General features: G+C 38.7%; 1 protein-coding gene across 1 annotated transcript; it reads left to right on the top strand.

The window, feature by feature from the left end:
* The first annotated feature begins 10497 nt into the window (after positions 1-10497).
* LOC146332503 (uncharacterized) lies at positions 10498-25497 on the top strand. Its single transcript, XM_084724093.1, has 5 exons — positions 10498-10502; positions 17981-18146; positions 18240-18521; positions 21085-21338; positions 25233-25497. Exons 1-5 carry the CDS (start codon positions 10498-10500, stop codon positions 25495-25497), a joined length of 972 nt encoding a protein of 323 aa, XP_084580219.1.
* Positions 25498-26293: the final 796 nt, after the last annotated feature.

The following is a 26293-nucleotide window of genomic DNA, read 5'->3' on the forward strand; positions in this document are numbered from 1 at the left end:
TCTCACCTGTGGTCATGAAGGGTGGGTCATGACCGAAAGAACGAGCTCGCGGACACAAGCGAAATGGGTTTTCTCAGGAGGGTGGCCGGTCATCTGTGAGGGACTCAGAGTGGAGCCACTGAGGTGGTCGCCTCCCCACAGGGAGGTGTTCAATGCATGACCAGCTGCAGGAGGCCACAGGGGAGACCGAGGACTAGATGGAGGGATTATGTCTCCACCCTGGCCTGAGACTGCCTCAGGATTTCCCTGTCAGAGCTGGATTCTCTGGTGCTCTGCGTTAAACTGTATTACTAACTGTTGTCTCTTGTCTCCTGCAGCCACTCAGTCTGACTCCTACTGCTGTCTCACTCCTGCCTGTTCACAGCACGCCCTGGTTCTGCTGAAACTCTGGACTCACAGTGGAACTCTGGACTCACAGTGGAACTCTGGACCTCCCTCAACCTCAACCCTCTGTCTCGCAGCTCGTCCCTTTGCAGACGGATTAACTCAAGTATTGTTAAAAATAAATTCCTTGACGTGTACCATTTCCCTGCCTCAGTCTTCTGTGCCTGACCTGTTCTACCTAACACATGCACAGTGCACACTAAGCTGCCTCATATCATCTACCGAAGAAAGGCTTCACTGGGTGGAAATTTCACAATTTTTTGTCTAACAAATTGCGTGCAACAGTGAAAAAATATAAAACACTTAGAGCTGCAATGATTAATCTGTTATTAACCGACTATTAAATTAATCTGCGTCTATACTGATGATCGATTAATTGTTTTGAATCATTCTTTAATTAAGAAATGGTCAAAATTTTCTGATTTTTAACTCCTTAAATGTGAATATTTTCTGGTTTCTTTACTTCTCTCTAACAGTAAACTGAACATTTATAAGTTATGGACAAGACAATTGAGGACATCATCTTGAGCTTTTATTAACATTTTTCACCATTTTTTGACATTTTATATGATTAATGGAGAAAATGGTTGATAGATTAACACGAAAGACTTGAAAAATATGACCTATTTTTCAGATTGCGTCACATTGTGACTGGGGATATATTTTTAGAAACGTTTTTACCTATACTCACTATAAAATAATGAACTCACTCTAACTCCAGGTGCAGCCTGTGTGCAAAGACATACGCATGCTGGTAACTGTCTTTTCTGAGATCAGTTTTTTATCTGTGTTTAAACATAATGTTATATGAAATTGAAAAACAAAGTGAAAAAAGCCCATGCACTGATCAGATCTAAACTGACAAACAACTGCAACAGAAGAAAGGAGGACAACAACACAGCTCTCCATCTGAAAGCTGTTAGTCATAAGGCTAGTCTGCCAGACGTCTCTCTGCCAGATTAGTTTCAGTTGAAGCCATTTAAGGAGCTGTTCCACAGTCAACAGACAGACTGTGGAAGGGATGTGTAACAGAGCATACTGTTTATTGCATATTGTTGCACTCTCATGCAATCTGAACCTTCACACACTCTAATATTTCATTAAACTGCCTTTAACTTTGATTACGCCATGCGTTCTCCATGGCATAATTTCAATAAGCTTATTCAGCGTCACAACATTTCTGTCCAGAGTTGCTTTAATTTTTCACCAACATCTTGTTTTGATGATGGAGAGTCGGACCTCTGTGTGAAATCTTCTCCAGAACATCCTAAAGATTCTCAGCGGGGTTCAGGTCTGGACTCTGTGGTGGACAATCCATGTGTGAAAATGATGTCTCATGCTTCCTGAACCTCTCTTTCACTATTTGATCCTGATGAATCCTGACATTGTCATCTTGGAATATGTCCGTGTCATCAGGGAAGAAAAAAATCCATTGATGTAAAAACCTGATCATTCAGTATATTCAGGTAGTGAGCTGAACTCATAATGTTGCTGAACCTCGACCTGAACAACTGAAGCAACCCCAGATCATAACTCTGCCCCCACGGGCTTGTACAGTAGGCGCTAGGCATGATGGGAGCATCACTTCATCCTCCTCTCTTCTTACCCTGATGCCCCCATCACTCTGGAACAGACTGAAGCCTTTTTTCTGATTATCCTCACTGATAAGTGTTTTTTTTTTAAGGCTACACAGCTGTTTAGTCCAAATCCCTTGAGTTTTCTTCACATTCTGTGTGAAAATGTTCTTACTTTCACTATTAAACACAGCTGTGAGTTCTACTGTTGATGTTTTATGATTTGATTTCACCAAATCACCTTCATTCAAGATTATTTTCCAACCACATTTCTTCCTTGAAGATGATGGTTCACCTCTATCCTTCGAGGTTTTAATAATGTGTTGGACAGTTCTTAACCCAGTTTTAGTAGTTTCATCTCCTCAGTTGTTTTCTTTGCTTGATGGAGGTCAATAATTTGACTCTTCTGAATCAGAGGAACATCTTTTCCTCGACCACAGGATATGTCTTCTGACATGTTTGTTGAAGAAATGAGAAGCTGCTCACTGCATCAGTTAGAGTTCAATAACTTGTTACCAGCTGAAACATATTAATCACTGCAGTAATTATCCAATGGAAGGATCTGACCTGTTTGATTAGTTAAATCCATGTGGTGACCTGTTTTTAGCCAGGCAGTGTATGTTGCAATGTACAGCCCTGTAAAGCCATAAAATTCATTGCCATGCACCCTCACTTCCAAAAGAAGTACACGCACCAGCCGGCTGCTTTTGTCCACATGCGCCATCAGAATCAACACAAAATTAAAGTCCCTTGTAGCTGCTTTCTTCCAATATTTAGTAATACTGGAAGAAAACTTGGCTTTGTACACAAACAGTGAGATTTTACTTTTATACTTTGAGTACATTTCAGAGCCTGTACTTTTTCACTTTTACTTCAGCAAAGAAGTTGAATCGGTACTTTTACTTGAGTACAGAATGTGTGTATCTGATAATAGTAAAATGTGTGACTAACACTTTTTCACATCTGGATCGGGGCCACCTGTTTTTTTTTTATCTGAAGTCAGTTGTGTCATCACAGACAGTCCTAAAGTTCCTAAAATAAAAGTGTGTTTCGTGTGTGAGTGTTCAGGAGGCTCAAAACAGCCGTCCTGGTTGCTAAGGAGGGGATCCAGTGGGGTCACACAAAGGCAACCAGGCCATGAACTGCAGGATGACAGGTGTGTGTGTGTGTGTGTGTGTGTGTGTGTGTGTGTGTGTGTGTGTGTGTGTGTGTGTGTGTGTGTGTGTGTGTGTGTGTGGCGTCATCATCACAAAAGGAGAAACTTCTCACATGAGTCATACTCCTGGCTACCAGGGGAAGCAGGGAGGAGTAAATGAAAGAAAATCTGCCAAACACAGACGCAGAGGAAGTAAGGTCTCGGATTTTTTTGTTCTGCTAAGTATGTGATAGTTTCTAGGTGAAAACTGTGCATGTCAAACACAGCGTTGAAAATGGGCAGCCACTGTGTCAAGAAACGTGCCTGCAAAAAAAGAAAAAAAGTTTTATCTTTCAACATGCATATTTTACCAGCCAAATGCTAAAATATGGAAGTGGATGGTAGATTTTCTTTACTCAGCATCCAGGAAAACAAGTGTAATCGATTGAGTGGGTGATAAAAGTGACTGCCCACCATGACCTTTTATTTCAAAGGAGCAAAAAAGGAATGAAGATGTGACAAATCACTGAAACATATTAGGGATTGACAACTTCCCCGCAATTAATTAGTCACTCAGCATTTCTCAACTTTGAAACACAAGTGTCATCAGTTATTTATAACCACCAGATGTAATCATTTCAAAATTCAGGTGTTTTTTTTCCCATGTGAATCAGCTGTGCTGGAAGAAGTATTCAGTTACTACAGTAAAAGCAGTAATACCACTCTATAAAAATACTCTATTACATATAAGTAATCGATAGTTACTTATGAAGTTGTGTTCATGTAAAAGTACAAAACTTACTAATTAGAACATTATATTGTATGCAATAATTATAGCTGCATTAAAGCAACTGCATGGAGTATTTAACTGGTTATGAAACACTTTTGATTTTACATTAATGCCTTATGATGACCTACATAAGCCAATAAGACCATAAGCCAGAAGACTGGCTATTTATATACAGTTCCTCTTAATTCCCACCATCGTTTGGTATGTCAAATGCAGTATACCAAAATACACTGATGTCCCACTGCATCCAGTTGCATTTGGCAGCATGCACACCAGCAAGCTCTTCTAGCTGTTCTGTCCCACAGTCCTTTGTGATGGGCGTATGGGCAAGAGGGGCAAAGTTAAAGGCCCAATGTTATGAGGAAGTAGTATGTCCCAGTTTTATTCATACTGCATGCAACAGTACGTTCTTTGTAAGGGCAGCTGCAGACCACCAAGATCACAAGATCACGTGAGAATCCATCTAGCCAGGCTTCAAGTGATCCATTTGTGTCCGCACCAACAGTGGTGCAGCCACTCAGCGTCCTGGAAGGACCTACTGGTGGCTGCAGGCGTGGTTTTGGGTTTGACGACGGCGGGCAGTGTCCATGGAAACGACTCATCTCAAATAAACAATGGCAGCTCTTGAAGAGGTTATTGTAGATACTGTGATAGCATCCGTTCCATCAGAGCTGGAAAGAAGAGCAAAGAACGACACTGAAGGTTTTTCTCCAAAGAAAATGGAAAAGTTTGATCGGTTGAAGTTAGATGTGATAGACAGATGGTTCATCCGTTCATCCAAAGTGCCAGCCATTTTCCAAACAGTTTCTCTGGACGACTTCCCAGATGGTTCTGTCTTCTGGGTGTATCAGGTTCCTACATACTAAAAGCATACAGAAAAAGTATGTGATTTGGAATGCAGGGTGTTGAACAATTTATTAAAACAATTTGTTCCTTTTTTTAATATTTTTTTTTACACTGTGCTAAACTAAATTCAAACATCAACCTAAAGTAAGTTTTACCAGCAAGACTCAAGTTTAGGTGCAGCTGCTGTCCTGCATCTCTGCACTGCCTCACGCTGTGAAATAAGGATTTATTTTTACCAAATCAAAGCTGGTGATTGTTGGAACAAGGGAAAGATGGACTACGACATTTTTTGGTGAATTTTATTTTGTTTGTTGAGTTTGAATGAAGCTGATGATGATCTCACACATCTCTCACCCTAGGGATCCTTTCCATAAAGTTATCAGATACTTTAGAATAATAATCTGAGCCTGTCAGTGGCAAAAGCAAGTAAACATCTCCTGTCCTCGACGCTCCACTGTGCACCCTGGACAAGTATCTATCGCTCTCCTCTGCTTCCATCACAGTGGTTTGTGGTAATTTAGAGATTTGGTTGTGAAAGTTTACAGTCTGTCATGCTGTTGCATTGCTCTGTGTACAATGATGCAGATAAAAAACAGCTGAATATTGTTTACCAACCAGTGCATTTGGTCACCAGGATTTTTTTTAAGTTAGCTAATAATCATTGTATACTTTTGCCACTTCTGAGAATTTCTGATGTTCCTGTGAGTGAAATTTTGGTGACTCACATCCCGTCATGTGTGGATCAAGGTGAGCTGATTAGTTTCGTATCAAGTCAGAGGTGACGCTATTAGATTAGTGTGACGTCACGGCGAGTTTCCTATGTGAAATTGGTCGGCTATCAGTGTTAGGGAAGCCCGAAACAGGCGTCCTGGTTGCTAAGGTGTGGCTCACACAGAGACCACCAAACATTACTGTAGTACAGTGTGTGTGTGTGTGTGTGTATTTGTGTACAACATTGTTATCACAAAAGGAGAAACCTCTTAAATGACTCACACTCCAGGCTACTGGGCCAGTAGGGACAAGTGAATGCATGAAATCCTGCCAAACACAAAGGTTAAGGGAAGTGAAGTCTGGAAGTGTTGTTCCACTATTGTTAAAAGTATGCAAAAACTATGCACGTCAAATAGTGTTGAAATTGGGCAGGCACTGATGCAAAAACATGAAGAAGCATGTAAAAATTGATAAATAACTACAGAAGACATTCAGTGTTGGATTTATTATATTGGATTTATTATACTATGCTTCTAAAAAAGATGCTGCAGTTCAAGGCTGATTACAGAACTTACAATTGCACCAAGCTGATGTTGTAAAGGTGCAATACTAGTGTTAGCATTAGCTTAAAATTAAACCCTCCTGCTCAGCTTAGTTTGGGGCCAATCCTGTCTCTTTTCCAAAAGTCAGGAAACAACAGATGAGACTTTCTTTGGTCTTGATAAGCAGCAGCGTTCATTAACTGACACACTGACAACTTAACTTACTGCTAAGTTTAAGTTTCTGCTCTGCTATAAGCAGCGCTGTCACTCGTCTGCACGCTGCACACACTTACATGCTGCCCTATTCCTTAAAGGAGATATGCTACACTAATGATAGTATGCTTCAGTAAAAGGTAATTATCAAGGTAGGTGTTACAATCTGCCACCCACGTGCAAATATATGGCTTTGACACCATGTTCAGAAAAAAAATCCATGCCTTCACAACCCTAGCCTCCATGCTGTGCTGCTATGTGAACTGCCACTTTAAACAGCAGGGAGAAAAAAGTCACAGTAGGGCTTTATATGAGAGCCAAGGAATTTCCTGACTAAATGATTAAAAGTGTTCCCAGCCTCATGCCCAGCTTATCCTTTTTTTCCTGTGTTGAGCCTCCATAAATCATCAGGAAGTGATGTATTTACACACTCAAAGAGGAAGCAGCTAAATACAGGAAATGAGGCACTAGAGGTGTTCATTATACGTACAAACATACAGTGTATGCGTCACTGACCAAATCAAGCTGTTTCATTTGTCTAGCCATAGATGATGTAAGAATCTGTTGTGTACATCACCAATTCACTTGGGTTCCAAAAGGTTTCCTTTTGAAGGGATGAGGTTCTACAAAGAACCATTTGCTTCTGAAGAATCCTTTTTTTAAAGAAAGGGTTTATCAAGGGTTCTTCTTAAGACTAAAGGTCCCATTAAGAACCCTTTTCACCCAAAGGTCACAATACCAAGCTGCTCCGAGCAGGATTCTGCGAGGCGGGGACAGGAAGCATGAAGGTGTTGAGAAGCAGTATTTGTTTTTGTGATGTTGGAGGTAATTATCCCAAACAGGCGAAAGCTCGTAGAAACTGTTTACATTCTCGTGCAGACAACCTGTGGCTTTCTCATGTCCTCATTGTCACGTTTGTGAGATTGTTACTCAGCATCCAGTATGTTAGTGAGTAACTTGATGATGCTGCACACTTTTACCAGCTTCTGGGACAGTCAGTCTGTAACCTTGATCCCGGGTTAAAGCAGGAGCATGGCAAAGTTTTGCTTGGAGGCAAAGTTTTAGTTTCTGGCTGAGGGGTTGGGTCTTTTTGGGAAAATAATGGAAAGAATTATATTGAAATGAGGTATCTGCAAGGAAACAGGGGTGATTACTCCAGCAAACATGGCAGTGGATTATTCCTATCCATGTAGATAAAAAATCATAATGGACTTTGTAAACTTTGAAGGTTGTACCACAGGAACAAGGAAATGGAACAAGGGAAAGTGAACTCCAGATGTCCTGCATAAACACCATTGTTATAATTTATGATCCATTTAGTTTTGTCCCACCAAGATTTCAAGGTAGTTTCCCAAAAATCAAAAGACCATGAGAATCAATTTGCCACTAACCACTGAAGCCAGCTAACAACTGCAACTAGTAATATGACATGAAACACTTTTGAGAGCTTTGTGTCGTGTACCAGCCACTGAATATACTCCCACCACAGACAGGAACAGCTGAACACCACAGACTTGTAGTAATTCTGTTTATACTTTTCCTGTACCCTGTTGTAATGTAGTGGCCTCATGGACATCTAGGGTTTAACTATACATTGATCTGGATCGATATGTTGATTGAATGATCCAATATTATCGATGCAAACTCTAAACATCGATCGTCAACGTCATTCATTGTCGCCATCTTTAAGATAGAACTTTATTTTGAAAATTCCACAGCATGTCTGCGTCATAAAGGTCTGGAAGAGTTCAGTCATAAAATTGTCAAATCATAATTTAGTTGCTTTCAGTGAGTTGATGTAAATGTAACTGAAGATATCATCTCATATCGATCACAGACCCCTGAATTATCTTTGTCTGAAGAATCAATATAATATTGTCTCGTGATGACTTACACCCATCGTGGACATGTCCACATGGTCACAACAAATTGAGGAGAACAGTAATAATAAACTTTATTTGTATAGCACTTTTCATATAACAAATCAAATGCACCAAGTACTTAACATGAATTAACATATAAAACCATAATTAATTTTAAATAAGATGAGAATAAAAGCCACATAAAAATAAGATAAGATGACAGTAGAATACATAGAATGCATTTTCACATAGATAAAGCTCATATGATAAGAATAAATAAGATGGCAAATTAAATCCATTGAGATAATAATGACAAAATTAAAGCCGTGGCCACCATAAACTGCTGATAAAAATCATATATTCCTCCTGTGTTGCTTTTATTAGATAGGGTAATCATCTTGTATAATGCAGTCTATGAATTACCTTGAATTGAATTAATGCATCTAACATGTATGGAGCATTTATTAATATTGCTCAGACACACTTTTTCTGTAATTTTCCAAACTTGTCTGTGCTTATATCGTCTGTTTTTTACCACTGTAGTATGAAAAAACAGATCATTCCACTGTCTCATGGGTTGCGTCGGTTGATACTTTCAGTGGTTGAGCGAATACTGACCAGTTGATTCCACCAAGCACGCCACGTCCGCGCCATGGTTCTGATCTGTCCTCTGCACAGCTGCAAGCCCAATTTCAGGAGCGGAGCATTTTGCCCCCCTGATCATGTTTACTTGCCCAGATTTTGTTGATGAGGTCCTCCCTTTCCTTTCTCTTTGTGCTTCTACCGTGGATAAGCAGGCTACATGTTTGAATAGTTTATTTTCTGTCTGTCTTTATGATCGTGAGTCTGCATGGGGTCTTCTATTTTGAAAATTAACCAGATTCTCCCGGCCTTTTCTTCCTGCCCGTTCAGTCTGCTCTGTGCAAATTAATGCATCATCCGTAAAAAATAGACTCTGCGCATATTGACGTGCCGCATCCGTAACGCGACACAGCCGCGCCTGGTGGAAGAGGACACTGAGCCTTTCAAATTCACGGATGTGCCTCTCAGTGAAATCCCTAATTTGCAAGTGTCTGAATAAATCTGAGGAAGGTAGATTTCAGATTCATGTATTATATTGCTTTTATACAAGTTTCAAATACAATATTATTTAAATGACTATAAATCTGATCCTGGGTTGTAACAGTGTTTGTAGAGAAATGTGCCCTTATGTCCCCTTATGTTATGTTTGTCTCTTTGAAGTTGAGATAATTGCAAATAAATTCCACAGCGAGGACATCAGTAACTCACCCTGAGAGGTGTTGACATGGAAATTCCCATCCTGAGCTCAGCTGTTTCCTTGTCACTAATTCCAATCTGCTTTATTTTAAAGATTTGTAGTCAATTGTAGCCTTTTATGGCAAAAAGGCAGATAATCATTGAAGTTACATCCTAATGCTACAGCTGATGTGACAGAGCTGTTGCATCGGGTGAACAGTGTGAATGATACAGAAGTTGAGACAGTTCTGTCCATGAGCTCATTCTGTCTCATCTAAATTGAGGCAGCAAACATTTATACTGATGGGGAGGAGATTGCTGTGACATTGCATCACCTCACCAGGCCAACGTGACTTAGAGGAATTTCAGCTATTTGAGCGAAAGAGTCAGACATGGTCCAAGTGACTGTACCTGCAATAGCATGCAGTTATATCTCCGCCCAGGTAGGCAGTGACCTATCAACGTTTACAGTCAGTAAACACAACAGTCCAAGTGCAAATACAGTCTACATTAGTTAGGCTATAAAACATGCTTGAGCTGCAAAGTAAAGCTAATAAACCATACAATCTCACCTGTCACTGTGGCAGGAAATGTGGGAAATCAGTGAGGCTTTTTAAAGGGATAGTACAGGCTTTTTGAAGTGGGGCTGTATGACCTACTTATGCACAGAAGAGGGAAGTAGTTAAATACAAATACTTTGTTACTGTAGCTGATTTTTCAGGTGTTGGTACTTTACTTGAGTATTTATTTTTCTGACAAATTTTAACTTTCACTTCCTACATTTTAACACAAATATCTACAGTACTTCCTACACTTAAACTTTTCAGAACAGGCTTATTACTTTAGTTTTAATGCACTGAAAGGGAAATATTCATAATTTTATTTTGTGTCATTGCACTCCACCTTCCCAACAATTTCGACCTAAATGGACGTGACAATAACACATGCAAGAGACAATTTCTTGGTGTAGCCATCAGTGTGTATCACACATGACAGATGTAACAAGACAAAAACAGCATTTAAAAAAAAAGTAAAAGATGTAACAAGACCAAAAAAAGACTTAAAAACTAAAAAGATGTAACAAGACGACAAATGAAGTAAAAAGACAAAAAGTTACATAAAAGATGTAACAAAATGGAAAATATTTAACACAACATAACAAAGAAGGCAGAAAAGACCCAAAATGGCGTAAGAAGACAATAAAGATGCAACAAGACAAAAAATTATGTAAAAAGATGAAAAATAGCATAAAATATGTAATACGACAAATAAGACATAACACCCAAAAATGGCGTAACAAGATGAAAAAGATGGAACAAAATGCAAAGGACCTCACAACACGCAAAATACCCCCCCAAAAAAACAGACGTAAGAGACTTAACAAGATGAAAACAAATAAAAAGACAAGATGAAAAGTAAAAGAAGAAAAAGTTGTAACAAGACCAAAAAATGACATAAAAGATACAAGACATAACAGACAAAAAGTTATTTTGGGGGTTACTTGAGTAAAGAACTTTCAACACCTCTGTTTGATTTTTTTAAATGCTATTAAATAAGTTAAATGTAATTTGACAATAAAAATTAATATGACAATAATGATTAAAAGTAGATTGCTGAAATTCTGTCAAAATAACAGACAACAAAGAAGTCTGACACAACCTATGGCATAAATATGCATCAGTATGTCCTTTAATAGATGCTACTGTCATCATTAAAATCCTATTAGCTATCGCTACATGTCAACATGTAAACAAGCTCATAGTCCTGGAGTGAGAGGGAGTGTATGTCACGTGACATGGGCGTCTGTACGCACGTCTTGGTCTGCCTCAACGCTCATCATACGGCACAGTGTGAGAACTGACGACTCACGCACACATGTATGAAAATGTTAGCCAGCTGTGTCAAAAGGAGCATGTAGGACAGCCTACAGGACACTCGGTCAGTCCTCCTCACTTTTGCAGTTTCAGTTAGATTGATTCTAACAGTCCATTTGTTTTAATTGTTTACGCTTTATTTGCCCTGGATTTTGCCTCTCAGGCAACAAACAAGCTACTCTAACGCACTAGGGAAGACTGTAGACACTACTCAGGGTAAAAACATCCTCTGCCTCAACCTGGCTGCATTTTCCAGCGTGGTTTCCAAAATCACCTTAACCAAAACCAGTGCAGTTACCTTCTACTTACCATCAGCATGAAGGAAACACTGCTGTAGATGGTTAATGGCTGCCTCGAAACATATTGGCATGTGTTGGCGAGCAGGTTCACTGGAAATGTCCCTAAAAGTCTCTCTCCCTTGTCTGGATATTTGTCAAAAAGTCCCACGTTAGATAACAAAGATTTTTGTTTGACCCAACACATGTTTGTGTTTGTGGCTTTTATCAGTGCAACAAATCAATCATGACAAATGGTGACATCAAACATGCATTTGGGAAGAAGATCAAATCTGTAAAACAATGAACAGTGCAGAAGGAAATAGATTATAAACAGCCTGGGGACATTATTAATGTGAATCATAATTGGGAAATAACAGCTCTGGCAATTTAAGTGTCTGAGGTTGTAAATCATTTGTAGCAAATGTCAAATTGAAACAATACCACAAACACAAAGGAGTATTATGTAATTATGAAAACATGCTAGACGGTGGATTAGGTGTAGCACCAGGAAAGGTCTCTGTCTCCTGACAGAGACGTGTCTCTCTTTGGATCATCACAGCTCTTTTGTTGGGCATGATGCAAACCAAAAAAACTCTCTCTAAAAGACTGGAAGACATCGACTCCACCGTGCCTCAGAAACACGCTGAGCTGTGAGCTGGGCCCTATGATCCTCATGCAAGAACCTCTCATACGGACAGATTTGTTCTTACGTGGTGCGTACGAGTGATTTCCTAGAGAACTTGTCACATTCACCAGTTTTCTTGTATTTTGAATTTTCTTTCAGATACAAACACAGTTTCCAAATGGTCCAGAGTCGTGTGCAGTCAGTCTGTTGTCAGCCAAACTGAAGATTTTCATTAATGACTGTATATTTCATTAGTTTGCAGACATTTTGAGCATAAAAAATAAATTACTCTTCATAATTATGTCGACATTATCCTGTTTGCCTGCCCTACAAATTGTAATATAATTATCTCTCATCATTAATGATGTATTATTACCTGCTATCAGGTGTATAGGCTGTATATGTTGACATGCAGGTTTATGAAGTCTGTGTCGAGGGGAACGTGCTCACTTTATTGTGTCCTTGATGTGATTAGTGAGTCTATAGGGATTAGTTAATGCTGCGCAGTGATCAGAGACCCAAGGTGGCCTGTGTAGAGACTGAGCACGTGCGCCTACATCAGAGTGTTTACAGAAGCTGCAGTGTATGTGTGTTCCCAGTATGCCTCCTATTAAAGTTTCAACTCTGAAAATACTCCTGGGGACTGATTATTGATCATTACACTCAACGTTTTTTCTTCTTTAAAGACACTTTCATGTCGAGACATTTAATTTTTGAGTGACCGCCGACCCTCAGGTAACACAGCTTTGTTTTAGCAGGTCCCTAAATTCCACTCATGATGCTGTAAAGATTTTCCATTATGAAGCTCTGACAGCAGGACGCTAAACTTTGAACTCATGACATGTTCGTACAAGAACTTTATACAACAAAAAGTTTTTGAGAGATAAGAGTATGAAGATGCATGCTTGAGGCCTGGTATGAATGCACCATATAAACGGGTGCTTTCTCTTTACCCTTTTTGTTTTCTTGTTCCTCCACAGTTTTACTTGTCATGAACCGTACTGAGTAATCTCTCATGCATGATATGTATTGTTAGGTTCTTTTGTGTTGTTGACTCATGTCTGATGAATTTAGGTGTCAAGATCCCTCTCAAACATTTGTGTATGTGTGTGTGTTTGTTTTGGTTTGGGGCTAGCCTTTATTTAAGTAGGTTAGTCCCATTTAGATCACCAATACTTGAAAAAAAAAAAAAAGACATTACTCCTGCAGGATATTCTTGTACCAGATTGCTCCAAAATTATAGTAACATAATAACAACAACAACAGAGCAACAAATAAATTAAATATAAACATAAAATACAAAGTACATAAGGAGTAAATACAAAGAAATAGAATAATGGCATTTATATTGAAAGTAATATTGCCATTGTATTGAGAGGTAGTAAAAAAGTTATATTGTATCAGATAATGAAGATAGCACGTTGTATTGAATGTAACTATACATAATAATTACAAGATGATGACGTAACTGTGGAACATCCCCTCCTGTACCATTTACCTGCCTAACTTCCTGTTGTGAAGGCACTAAAAGACAGACCTACAGATCTAGACAGGGTTGCCCAGAGCAACAGTGCTGTGTGTAGCACTAATACCCCAGCCATTCCTTTTAAGGACAATAAAGTTTTATTTTAATGTTGATCCACCACTTTGGTCCAGACTGAAAAAATCTCAACAAACACTGGATGCATTGCCATGAAATTCAGTGCAGACATTCATGGTTCCCAGATGTCTCCTACTGATGTCAGTGATCCTTTATGTTTCCTGAAGCACAACCAGAATTCATCTGTGGCTTTGAGTGAACTATCTCAACAACTATTGGACCGATCGGTGATCCTCCTCCTTTAATTTGTCAAGTAGTTTGATTTTTGACAAATACCTGCAAACCTAATGAGATTCCCATCAACCTCAGCTGTACTTTGTGTTTGACGCTAATCAGCAAATCTTAGCATCCTAACATGCTAAGCTAAGATGGTGAACATAGTACATTTTTTATCCTCTTGGTGCACAGGCCTGGACTTGAGTCACATGACTTGAGTCACTTGACTTGAGTCACATGACTTGAGTCACTTGACTTGATTCACTTGACTTGAGTCACATGACTTGAGTCACTTGACTTGGACTCTTAGACAAAATCAAAAAAGACTTGCAACTGGACTTGGACTTGAACACCAATGATTCCTGACTTGACTCGTTTGATTTGAAAATACTTGATACCTTCCCCCAAAGATTAAAAAGTATTTTATTTAAAATGATAAATCCACAAATCAGATTATTTTCCTTTATTTCCTAAATCAGTTAATGTTAAAACTATTAATTCTCTGGTGACTTGAGTTAGGACTTGTCAGTCTAGCCTTGAGTACGTGACTTGGAAAATGAGCTCTGACTTAGCATAATCATGCCACCGTCACTGTGAGCACGTTTAGGAAACTAGTGTTTTAGTTCAGAGCACCAGCCAAGCCTCTCAGAGGAAGAGAATGGCCCACCTTGCCAAGAAAAGCAAGAGGCTGCTTGTTGCCGAGCCAGTGGGTTGAACTTGGCCTAGTTCAACTGTATTTTTAGGTCCAGCCCCACTCAAGACTGATGGAGGCCAGTTTAACGCCAAGGATCTCAGTGTAAAAGTCCTTGTTGGCTTTGGCTCCTGCTACTTCAGGGCTGCTTCAGCCAGACCGGCACTGAACACAGCCTCAGAGACAGACAGTGAATACAGGTCATTTACATAGTTTTCTGACAGTAAACCACTAACTGCTGTTATCTTAAGTAGCAAGAGCTAGGTCAGCTGTGCAACCAGCTGGCTCAGCTAACGGCACTACGGCAGCAGTTAAAGTCTGTACTGTATTTCCTGTCATCTCTGAGACTGCGTTTGGTCCTTGTCCGGCCATGTTTTGTTGGGAAGCTGCTGAGTCCAGTTCTGCTGCCCACTAATGAGCTATAATTAGCTACAGTAGATGGTTAACTACTTTAGCAACAAATAAAGCTCTCTGTCTACCAGGAAACCCTGAAAATCACAGACATTAAGTATTTTCTCTGTAAAATAAGATCCAGTGAATAAAGTTATAAAGCTATAAAGTTGCTAAATTATTCCTATTTCTCCTAATCTGTTATTTTTTTAGCTATATTGCTGAAAAACATATCAGTTATTATAGGAATACAATTGTAGGTATTGAAAAATGATGATTTGGACTCTGCATTAAAGAGCAGCGGACCCTGAGGTGATCAACAAATGCAGGCGACATCTTTTGAACATACAGTCAGATCAGCTGGATGCACCGCTGTGGGTAACCGTCCCAGGAGGAGAGGAGGTGAGCAGATAGGAGCCATGCTACAGCTACTCCTGGATAATGTCTGGTCAGGAAAATTAAACGGATGAAATGGGGCTCAGTGAGAACTACAGACTGTTGTGACCATACAGATGGGCCTTTTCCAATGACGTTTTTGGCTCCACCAAGCCAAACCGTACCGTGCTGAACTGCATTTCCTTTATCACTTTCAGCACGCTGAGCTGCATCAAGCCACGCCCAAAATGGACTTCCTCTGGAGTGGGGCCAAAGTGAGCCCATCCGGCCTCCAAGTGAGCTGCCATGAAATCTTTTGTAGCTTCTGACTGAATCTTCATGTTTTGAGATGTAGTTTGTCCTCTGTTGCAGTCTGTAGTTTCAGGTATCTGCATTATTTTACCATTTCATATTTGTTTTCAGCTCGTCAGAGTCGTGTTAACTTCCTGCTGATGAAACCTATGAATGAAAACATTTACTGTTTGTGCTGCTTCATAATAAAAGTGTTTAAATAACCAAACAATGTGGGAATTTTATTGTGAAGAATTTAGGGAAACAGTGTGTTTACCCAGGAGATTTATATGAACAGTTTATCCACTGCTTTACAGCTGCTCGACTCAAGCCTCCTCTCCAGGTAAAAAAACACACCTTTGAGTGTGTAGCCCTGTTGTACTGGAAAAACAAACCCCTGCCATGCTGCACAGGCCGAGCCGAATCGAGCGGAGCCAGGCCAGTTCTGTGTATGGAAAAGGGCTTCACAACAGCGGATCACAGTCCAAGCCGACAGGACGCAACACGCAGGATTAGGGGAGGAGGACTTTTATAATACAAATGATGCTTCATGCTCAAACACAGAAAAATCGATGATTATTTCATGCAGCCTCCACAAATGAAAAGAATTATTTCCTTCCTGGGTGTATACATATATATATACACATATATATATATATATACATATATATATATATATATATGTACATATATGTATGTACATATATCTAATCTAAAAACATATACACAGTCAACTTTAAACTATAGCACACATTGTACTGGAAATAGGCAAACACATGCAGAAAGACAGTCATTAAAATATCAAGTGTTTTGTGCATCGGGGTCATGTTTATCTTCACTTTCCCTATTGACTCTGTTGATACTCGCAACAAGGAAGTAACAAGAGGCAGATGTGTGCATGACTAAGCTTTCTTTGTTTCTAAAGAAAGGCTGCAAAACATTTATATATACAGGGCTGAGAGGGGGAGGAGTCAGTTAGAGTGTGCTGTTGCATCACAGCAGACTGTGTCATCATGTGGTCTGAATCACTCTGTTTGAAGGCCGTGGTCCGCAGAGTGCTGTGACTGCTTTTTTTTTTTCCAGCAGGATCCAAGCCAACTAATACACACTTACTCAGTGAAAGTGCCCCACTCATGTTGCTGGAAAGGAGGGGGCGTAACATTTGGAAATGCAAACGGGAGGGACTCGCATTCTCAAACGTGTCATATCATAATTGAATAGACTTGATACTTAGAAACGAAATTAGTGCAAATAGTGATGCAAGAAGTAATCCCAAGAAACGTCAGAAAATCCTGTTGCCATGGTGATTAAAAAAATAAATATCAGCTAGATAGATAGACTAGTAAAAGCACTGATTGTACAGAATATCATTTGGATTTTAATTATTCATACATTAATGAATGAATTATCATGTCACGGCTGTTTAAAATGGGGACTTTTAACCTTTAATGATTTTATACAATGATGGGTAGTTTAATCTGCTAGAAATAATGTGATAGTCTCTGCAGTCGTGTACATGTAACATGACTTTTACGCTTTAAAATTTTGTGTGCTACATACACCAATTCTGCCCATTAACTTCTGTTAATGAGATGATCTTTGCTGTCATGGTAACAAATCTAAATAGGTGGTTAATGTTGTGAAACAGTTGCCATTTGATTAGATTCAGGTAAGAAAACTTGGTTGGTTTTAGGAAAACATCATGGTTTGACATAAAATAATTATTTTTACATATACAGCGTAAGTTAAGAATGTTGTATCCATTAATCTACAGACATATGTTAAAACAAGTCAACACTGACACAAACACCGTCCTCTATCCATCAACTCCAGCCTCTCTTGCTCTTTATCCTACGTCACGTGACATTTTTATGCACGGCCTTTGAACGCATCGGCTCTCCCCAGAAACTAATGGTAAGGGTTGATGTGTGCTACCTTGCAAAGCACGCGAGAATCCATCTTGCCAGGCTCCAAGCTATCCGTCTGTGTCTGTGCCAGAGGAGGTGTGAGCCAGAGTCAGAGGGACTACTGACGACTCGTTGTGAACAAACAACGGCGTATTTCTTCGTTGATAGAAAAGCAAAGAACAGAACTGAACGCTTTTATCTTATGTAGTTTTAATTCTTGTTACGTCTCTTTTACTTTGTCACACTGTGTCTTGTTACAGCTTACGTTGCTTTTCGTCTTGTTACATAATTTTTGTCTTTTTACACCTTTTTGTCTTTTAACATATTTTGTTTTTCTTTTTTTTTGTCTTGTTAGGTCTTTTTCATCTTGTTATGTAGTTTTACACCTTGTTATGTCTTTTTCACCTCGTCGTGTTTAGTCTTATTACATCTTGCGCTGATGACACTGACTTCCTCAACGAGCTCAACAGCTTCTTTGGAAGGTTTGAGGCACTGAACAACATTCCTGCGGTGAAGGCTGTTCCCCACCAGGATGAAAAGCGACTTTGCCTTGACACAGCTGATGTGCAGAGGACACTGAGGACGGTCAACACACGGAAGGACCCAGGCACATGGTTGGGTGCTCTGGGAATGTGCAGATCAGCTGGCTAATGTCCTAACGGAACTCCCTGGATCAAGCCAAAGTCCGCCACCATCATCCCAGTGCCAAAGAAAAACCAAATCATATCACTCAACGACTACCGGCCCGTCGCACTCACTCCTATCATGATGAAGTGCTTTGAGAGGCTGGTCAAGAAACACATCACCTCCACACTCCCTCCCACGTTAGACCCCTTCCAGTTTGCCTACCCGCCAAACTGCTCCACTGAGGACGCCATCTCCTCTGCCCTTCACCCGAGCCTTGCACACCCGGAGGAGAAGAAGATGCATGTGCGGATGCTGTTCCTGGACTTCAGTTTAGTATTTAATTCCAGCACTCCACAGCATCTGGTAGACAAACCGGGACCCTTGGGCTTCAGTTTCTTTCCTCAAGTCATCAGACTGTTAAACTCAGAACGTTAATATGCTGCTCATCCATTTTTATTTTTGTTACTTTTGCACCGCATCACTTTTTATTATTTACACTTTATCTTATTTATATTTTAATCCTGTGCTGAGCCAAGTGCAATCGAAATTTAGTCCTGTGTACACCTGTGTATACCGAATGACAATAAAGTTTCTGTCTGTCTGATCTTTTATGTCATTTTTGCTTTGTTACATCTCTTAATACACATACACATTGTCATGTTACGCAGTTTTAAGTCTTGTAACATCTTTTTCACCCAGTTAAGTTTTGTCTTGTAACATCTTTTATGTTTTTTCAGATATTTTTGTCTTGTTAGGTCTTGTAACATCTACTTCTTCTTGTTACATATTTTAAAGTCTTGTTACATCTTTTTCACCTCCGAGTTGTTGACGTTCAGGATCAGGTTGTTTGTCTGCACCAGGCCACCAGCTGCTCCACCTCCTCCCTGTAGGCCAAGTCGCTGTTGTCACTGATGAGGCCCAACACAGTTGTGTCATCTGCAAACTTAATGATGTGGTTTGTGGAAGCTCCGGGGACGCTGTTGTGTGTCATGATGGTGGAAGGCAGCACACAATGATGCAAACTAAAAGTAATCAATAATTTTCCTCAAATGCATTAAATCTAAAGTAATGAGCCTGTTTTGAAAATATACATCATAGAAAGTATAGATATTTGTGTTCAAGTGTGGGGAGTAAAAGTAAAAAGTTGTCAGAAACATAAATACTCAAGTAAAGTACAGATGCTTGAAAGATGTACTTAAGTAAAGTAATAAAGTATTTGCACTTAGTTACTTACCACTTCTGGCGCATGCACTGTAGGCTATTTAAAAGTATAAAGTTGTGTTAATTGTACACAGACTGAAGAGACTGAGCTGGATTATGGCAGGGACACTTTAACACCCATCATGTAGCATTCATAAGCACTGTATAAAATCTGCAAAGTAATTTGCAACCACAGCTGTCAGATAAATGTAGTGGAGTAAAAAGTACAATATTTCCTGTTGTCCGCCCTCTGGAGGTCCTCCAGGCTACAGTTCAACTCAGGGGTTGCAACTAATCTTAACTTTCATCACTGAATAATTAAATGTTTATTTTATTGATCAATCATTAGGTCAATAAAATATCAGAAAATAAGTGAAAAATGACCAACAGTCCAAAAAGCCAAAGATATTTTAATAGTTTTTAATAGTTTAGTGTCAGAGACTGAAAAGCAGCAAATATTCACACTTTTCCCAAAGAAAGATAATTAAGATGACGATTTATTTTCTGGTGAGTGACTCATCAACTTTCATCTTAATAGGGATTACATTGTATTTACCATCTGGCCTGTGAACACCATGGGATCATGAACTATTTATATTTGATATTTAGTGAACTAAATATCTTTCATAACGTCATGGTGACTAAAATATGAGATAAGAAAAAGTATTTATTAATATGTCACTCTGTTTCTTTTCTTTGTCTGAGTAAGGTAAAATATAGAAAGTATGAGATAAAAAGTTGAAATTATGAGATAAAGTCAGATTGGTGAGATAAATCATATAAGATCAGATAAAAACTCAAAATTATGAGATTAAAAAAATCATAATTATGAGATTTTAAGAAGTCTAAATTATTATTTTAAAATGATAATTGATTTATAATGAGATAAAAAGTCAAAAATATGAGATTAAAAAATCTGAATTATGTAAAAATGGTCAACTTTTTATCTCATAATTATAATGAACCATATGAATTTTTTTTTTTTTCTTTTCGTGGAAATAAGCTTCCATAAATATTTATTTTTGAACCTAGAATCAAGTGACTAATTGTTTCAATTGTGAAAGATATATTTTTTGAACTCCCGATAAAATATAATTTGGTATTCAGATTTGTAAAAAGTTTGATTTGTAAAGCATCTGGTGACTAAACAGACTACTGAAGGTGTCAAATAATTGTAACTGTAGTGCAGTCAAATACTTCTGTGTGAGATTTTGTGGAGTAGAAGTAGAAAGTGGAAAGAAAAGACAGTAAAGTTGAGTAAATGTATCTAAAATAACTTTCTCCATAGATCAAAGGGCGCGTGGATGAACTTGGGATGTTTGAGAGATCAGTGATGGACGCACCGCCCTGAAGGCAGCACAGAGGGGCGGGGTTAAGGTACTGATGTTTGCCGCCGCTCTCTGCGTGTATGATTCAGTGAAAGGAAATACTCGGTTTTCAGGATTTTCCAGCAGCAGGTTCCTCCAGACCTCTTTCATAGATACTATATATACCGGGTCTAATGGAGCTGGTCACATTGAATCAGAAAGATGACAGGGGTCAGTCTGAACACGGTAATTCCTCCTGTGAGCCGCAGGGGAGCGCTCTTCCTCTCTCACTCACACACACGAACAGTTCCGTCTCAGTCCTCAGCTGCGCTTGACGGAGTCGTGATTTAAGTCTCAACTGCAGATGTCTTGTTTTTAATTATTTGTAGATTCTCATCGGCTTCCTGCTGCTGATCTTCAACGACCACAGCTCCTCTTCAGCTCCATGTTCTCCTCCTGCCTCCGGCTCCTCCAGGTGCGTCACCAACGCCCAGTTCCGCGACCGGGTCGAGAAGCTCCGAAGGCACACCGAAAATCTGGAAGACCCTAAGAGCCCGCGGCCGGACAACCGGACGTGCGCGCAGGCGGCCCAAGAGATGCACGGCGACCTGAAGAACCGCTCCTTGTCCCCGTGGAGGTACAGGTACGTGACCGCATGCAGCTACGGAGAGCGCGGAGGGACAAACAGGAGCGCTGATCTCACGAGTGAACATGGAATCACAACAGTGATGAAGGAAGTACCCTGAAGTTTCACTTAAGTTAAAGAGTTGTGCAAGTTCACACTTAAAAAGCTCAAAGTTCAGTTCACAGAGAATAAAGTGGTCTAGTACACGTTCATTTCTTACTTTTATTTAGTGATGCAACGATTAATCAATCATAAATCGATTGTTAAATTAATCTGCAACTATCTTGGTAATCTATTAATCGTTTTGAGTTTTTGTAATTTTAAAAAACGCCCAAATTCTCTGATTTCAGGTTCTCAGATGTGAATATTTTCTGGTTTCTTTACTCCTTTATGACAGTAAACTGAATATCTTTGTTTTTGACATAAGAAGACATTTGAAGACATCACTAATCATTATTTTTTGATTTTATGGACCAAACCACTAATCGATTAACAATTGATTAATCGAGGAAATAATCGACAGATTAATCAATAATGAAAATAGTCATTAGTTGCAGCCCTACATTTATTCATTTATTTTTTTTATTTAGTTTGAGGTAGAACTTCCTCCTGCCAGGGACACTGGAGTCTACATAATGATGTTATACTAAATGTTGAGCTACATTCATATTTTTGTATTTATTTCATATTTAAAAGTAAAATTACTTTTAGCTCAACTAAAATAATTAAAATTTCAGAATAGTAGCCTAGTTTTCTGCAAAAATAGAGATAGTCTTTTGCTTTGAATGCAGACGACGCCTCTAAACGAATCATCTAAAAGACAACGCCTCTAAACGAATCATCTAAAAGACGACGCCTCTAAACGAATCATCTAAAAGACGACGCCTCTAAAAGAATTTGAACCACATACAAAAACAACTTAAGTAACATTATTAATTACGACAGGAGCAGTGTGTTTAACTTAAGATATGCTTTTATTTTAGGTACAGTCGGTTAATATGACTTATTTTTTCGGTGTGTCAGTTGCCCCAGTGAGGGGGCATGAATTTTAATATTACAGTCTTGTCCTTATTGGTTGTATTATGAATAAGTGCACGTTTCTCATATTAAAACATGATGAGTGTATTTTAAGTAGTCTGTGAGTTTCGAAGGAAAATTTAAAAAAGAAAAATGTTATCATCGCCCCTGGTCTCCCCCATCTCAAAATAATGACTTGATATCTTAAAATAATGAGTTAGTGTGAAAGCTTGTGACGTAATTTGAATGCTACTCTTTTAGCACGTTCATGCACAACAATGGGAGGAAGTACTCTGAAATTTTACTTAAGTAAAAGTACCAATACTACAGTGCTGGATGAGGTACTTACAACCTTTACTTTGGTAAAAGTACCAATACTACAGAGGTGGAGAAAGTACTCAAACTATTTTCTTAAGTGAAAGTATCAGTACAACATTGATAGAGGAGGTACTTTTACTAAAGTACCAGGGTAGTGGAAGAACTTTTACTTAAGTAAAAGTACCAGTACTGCAGTGCTGGATGAGGTACTCAGAACCTTTTCTTAAGTAAAAGTACTAATACCATAGAGATGGAGGAAGTAGTCTGAACCTTCACTTAAGTACCAGGGTGGTAGAAGAGATACTTAGAACCTTTACTTGAGTAAAAGTACCAATACTGCAGGGACAGAAATACAAGTACCAATACTACAGGGGTGGATGAAGTTACTTAAAGCTCTAGGACTACAGTGAAGTTGGTGAAGTACTCAGAAGTGTTACTTAAGTAAAAGTCCCAATGCTGCAGTAAGTACTCAGAATTGTTGCTTAAGTAAAAGTATTGATCATACAGTGGTGAAGGAAATACCTAGTTTTACTTAATGAAAGTACCAATACTACAGTAGTGGAGAAAGTACTAATACTAATACTACAATGATGGAGGAAGTACTCAGAAGTTTTACTTGAGCAAAAGTACCAATATCACCATGTAGTAATGCTCTGTTACAAGTAAAAGTCATTCATTCAAATTTACTTAAGTAGGAGTACAAAAGTATCAGAATAAAAATATATCTAAAGTACATAAATGAAAAGTGATGCTGCAGCTGGTAAAGATGGAGGTCATTTTAATTATTTTATATAAACAGCTGGGTACAGCTGTAAAATCCCCCCCCAGAATCCATAAAGTTTAATCTCAACTTAAAATAAAACATCATTATTTATTGGCTCATTACATCTTGTATTATTGTTATAACTATAGTTAGCAGTGAACTAAAAAAAAAAAGTACAGTATTTCCCTCTGAATTGCAAAGATAAAGTAGCAGAAAATATAAAGTTCCTAACAAATAGTGCAGCACTCGAGTAAATGTACACTCCAGAAAACTGAAAAAATCCCACCATGATTTATTAAAGCTGACATCAGTGAATTTGGTCTTTTGTCCAACCAAGAGTCCAAAAACTAAAGCACTCAGTTCACTATTCATATTCAGAATAAAACAAAGAGAAGCAGATCATTTAGAAGCTGGAATTAGGGAATGTTTGTCAGGTTTGTTTAATTACTTCAACGATTAATCAATTCTCTGTCCATCCAGCTGAATACTACACGTTAAAAACAGCACTGGCTCTGAATATTCCCTCCATAGTTGTACTTTTACTTAAGTAAAAGTTCTGAGTATTTCCTCCATCACTGTACCTTATCTTAATTTAAAGTTGAGTACCTACTTCATCACTGTGGTATTTGTACTTACTTTACTTTCTCCATCATTGTACTTTTACTTAAGTAAAATTTTTGAGTATTCCGTCCATTACTGTACTTTTACCTAAGTAAAACTTGTTAGCATTTCCTTCATCATTGTACTTTTACTTAAAAGCTTTGAGTACTTCCTCCATTGCTGTACTTTTACTTGAGTACTACTGTCATCACTGTAGTATTAGTACTCTAACTTTACTTCCTTCTTGGGGGCTGACGGCGTATCATATTTTCTGGTTTCTTTACTCCTCTCTGACTGTAAACTGAACTGGACGTCATCTTGGTCTTTTAAAAACACCGATGAACTTTTTTCAGTTTTCTAACATTTTATAAACCAAAAAAACCCAAAGAGAAAATGATGGACAGATGAATCAATAATGAAACCAATCGTTACAGGAAAGACTTTTTCATCTGCAAGATTTTGACGGGCTGAAATGATTGATTAATTGAGAAAATGATTGACAGTTTATTCCACAACGAAAATAATCATTAGTTGAATTGCAGCCCTGATAAACGCCTTGTCAGGCGTGAGCAGCATCATCTCGGCCACGTCAAACACCTCCAGAACCGATTCCACCCATTCAAAGCTATAAATAACTTGGCTTCTCTTGAACTCTTATATTTACTGCACCATGGAAACAAAATTAACAGCAATAAAATCCTTCAGAGTGCAGACTCACATTACCTGCAGTTGTGTATTTCTACCACTAGATGTCAGTAAAGTGTCATGTTTCAGTCTATATCAGAGAAGACATACCTGTGCTCTATGATTTGGAGGTATTATTTTAACATTGGCTATCACTTTAATACAGACTGAGTCACTCAATGCTTCAAACTGTCTAGCACCCAATACAGACTGTTTATTTAATTTAATTTAATTTTATTTTAATTTATATTATTTTATTTTATTTGACAGTGACAATACACAACTCCTTAGCTGTACCAGAGTGAGCTATCAGCTAATTTTCATCTGTAGTCTCTGGGCAGAAAACGGAGAATAACTTCTCTTGAATAGGACTGAAAAAGCGCCCACGGGCCTGAGGGGTTCATATGGAGGAGGTAGATTAGAAATGTATTAATACAATTGGCAGCAGCAACTGAAGGTGACAAATTCTTTGTGATTGGCCCAGAGCTTCTTCATTGATTGCTCTGTTTTGTCTGATTGTCTCCTATCAGAATAGACCGAGACGACGACAGGTTCCCTCCTGAGATCTACTGGGCGGAGTGCCTTTGTCAGGGCTGCATCATCGACCGCCATGAAGATTACAGCTACGACTCCGTACCTGTGTATACTGTGAGGATGGTCCTGAAGAGGACTAGGTGCGAGAGTGACAAGAACAAATATAGGGTTGAAAAGGATTTCATAAAAGTCCCCGTGGCCTGCACTTGTGTTGTGCCCAAAGTACCCAAAGGGGGACAAAATAAGGACCATAGAAACTAATGTAAACATATATACTCACATCAGTGCTGATCTTTATTATTTTTATCTTTAAAAACTTAACTGCAGCAAAGTAATCCATCTTGTAGTTTGGGGCTAAATTAATCTACTTCTATGTGCTCTAATAAAGTGCCATTAACTGAAGTCATTTATCATTTATTTTGGCCAGTAGGACGTTCTTTTAATCTTTGATTGCAGAGATGTTTTATGCCAGTTTAAGAGGTGCTTCATAGAGAGCTGAAGTCAAACCAGAACATGTGGGTGCACATACGACATTAACATAGACAGGAGGGTTCTGGTGGTCCAGATCGATATATTTCAGCTATTATTGGATGGATTTAAATCCTAATGATTTTATGTCCTCGTGACTTTAACACTGGGATCACTAGTAGGTTCACATTTTTGCTTTTTAGTAAAATTTCTCAAATTTGGTCGATCACTCCATCAAGCACATTTACCAGGTCGAAATTTTAACCTTAAACTTTGCTTTATAACCAAATACCTGCAAAACTAACAACTTTCCATCAGCCACTGTACTTTGTGTTTAGCATTTAGCTAATGTTAGCATGCTAACATGCTAAAGTAAAATGTTAAGAATGTTAAACATTATACCTGTTATAGATCAGCATTGCCAATTAATCTGTTGATTATTTTGTTGATTAATCATTAATTAATCCTGTCAGTTGAAAAACAGGTCCAAACATGTGGAGCTCACGGACAACCTTCCTGTAATGATTCTTTTCATTTTTGATCAATCTGACAAACATTTTCTCTTCTAATTGATCAGTTGTTGGGTCCG

This window comes from Lutjanus erythropterus, chromosome 1 (genome assembly GCF_056507025.1).
Source record: "Lutjanus erythropterus isolate fLutEry1 chromosome 1, fLutEry1.hap2, whole genome shotgun sequence".
NCBI classification, from domain to species: domain Eukaryota; kingdom Metazoa; phylum Chordata; class Actinopteri; order Lutjaniformes; family Lutjanidae; genus Lutjanus; species Lutjanus erythropterus.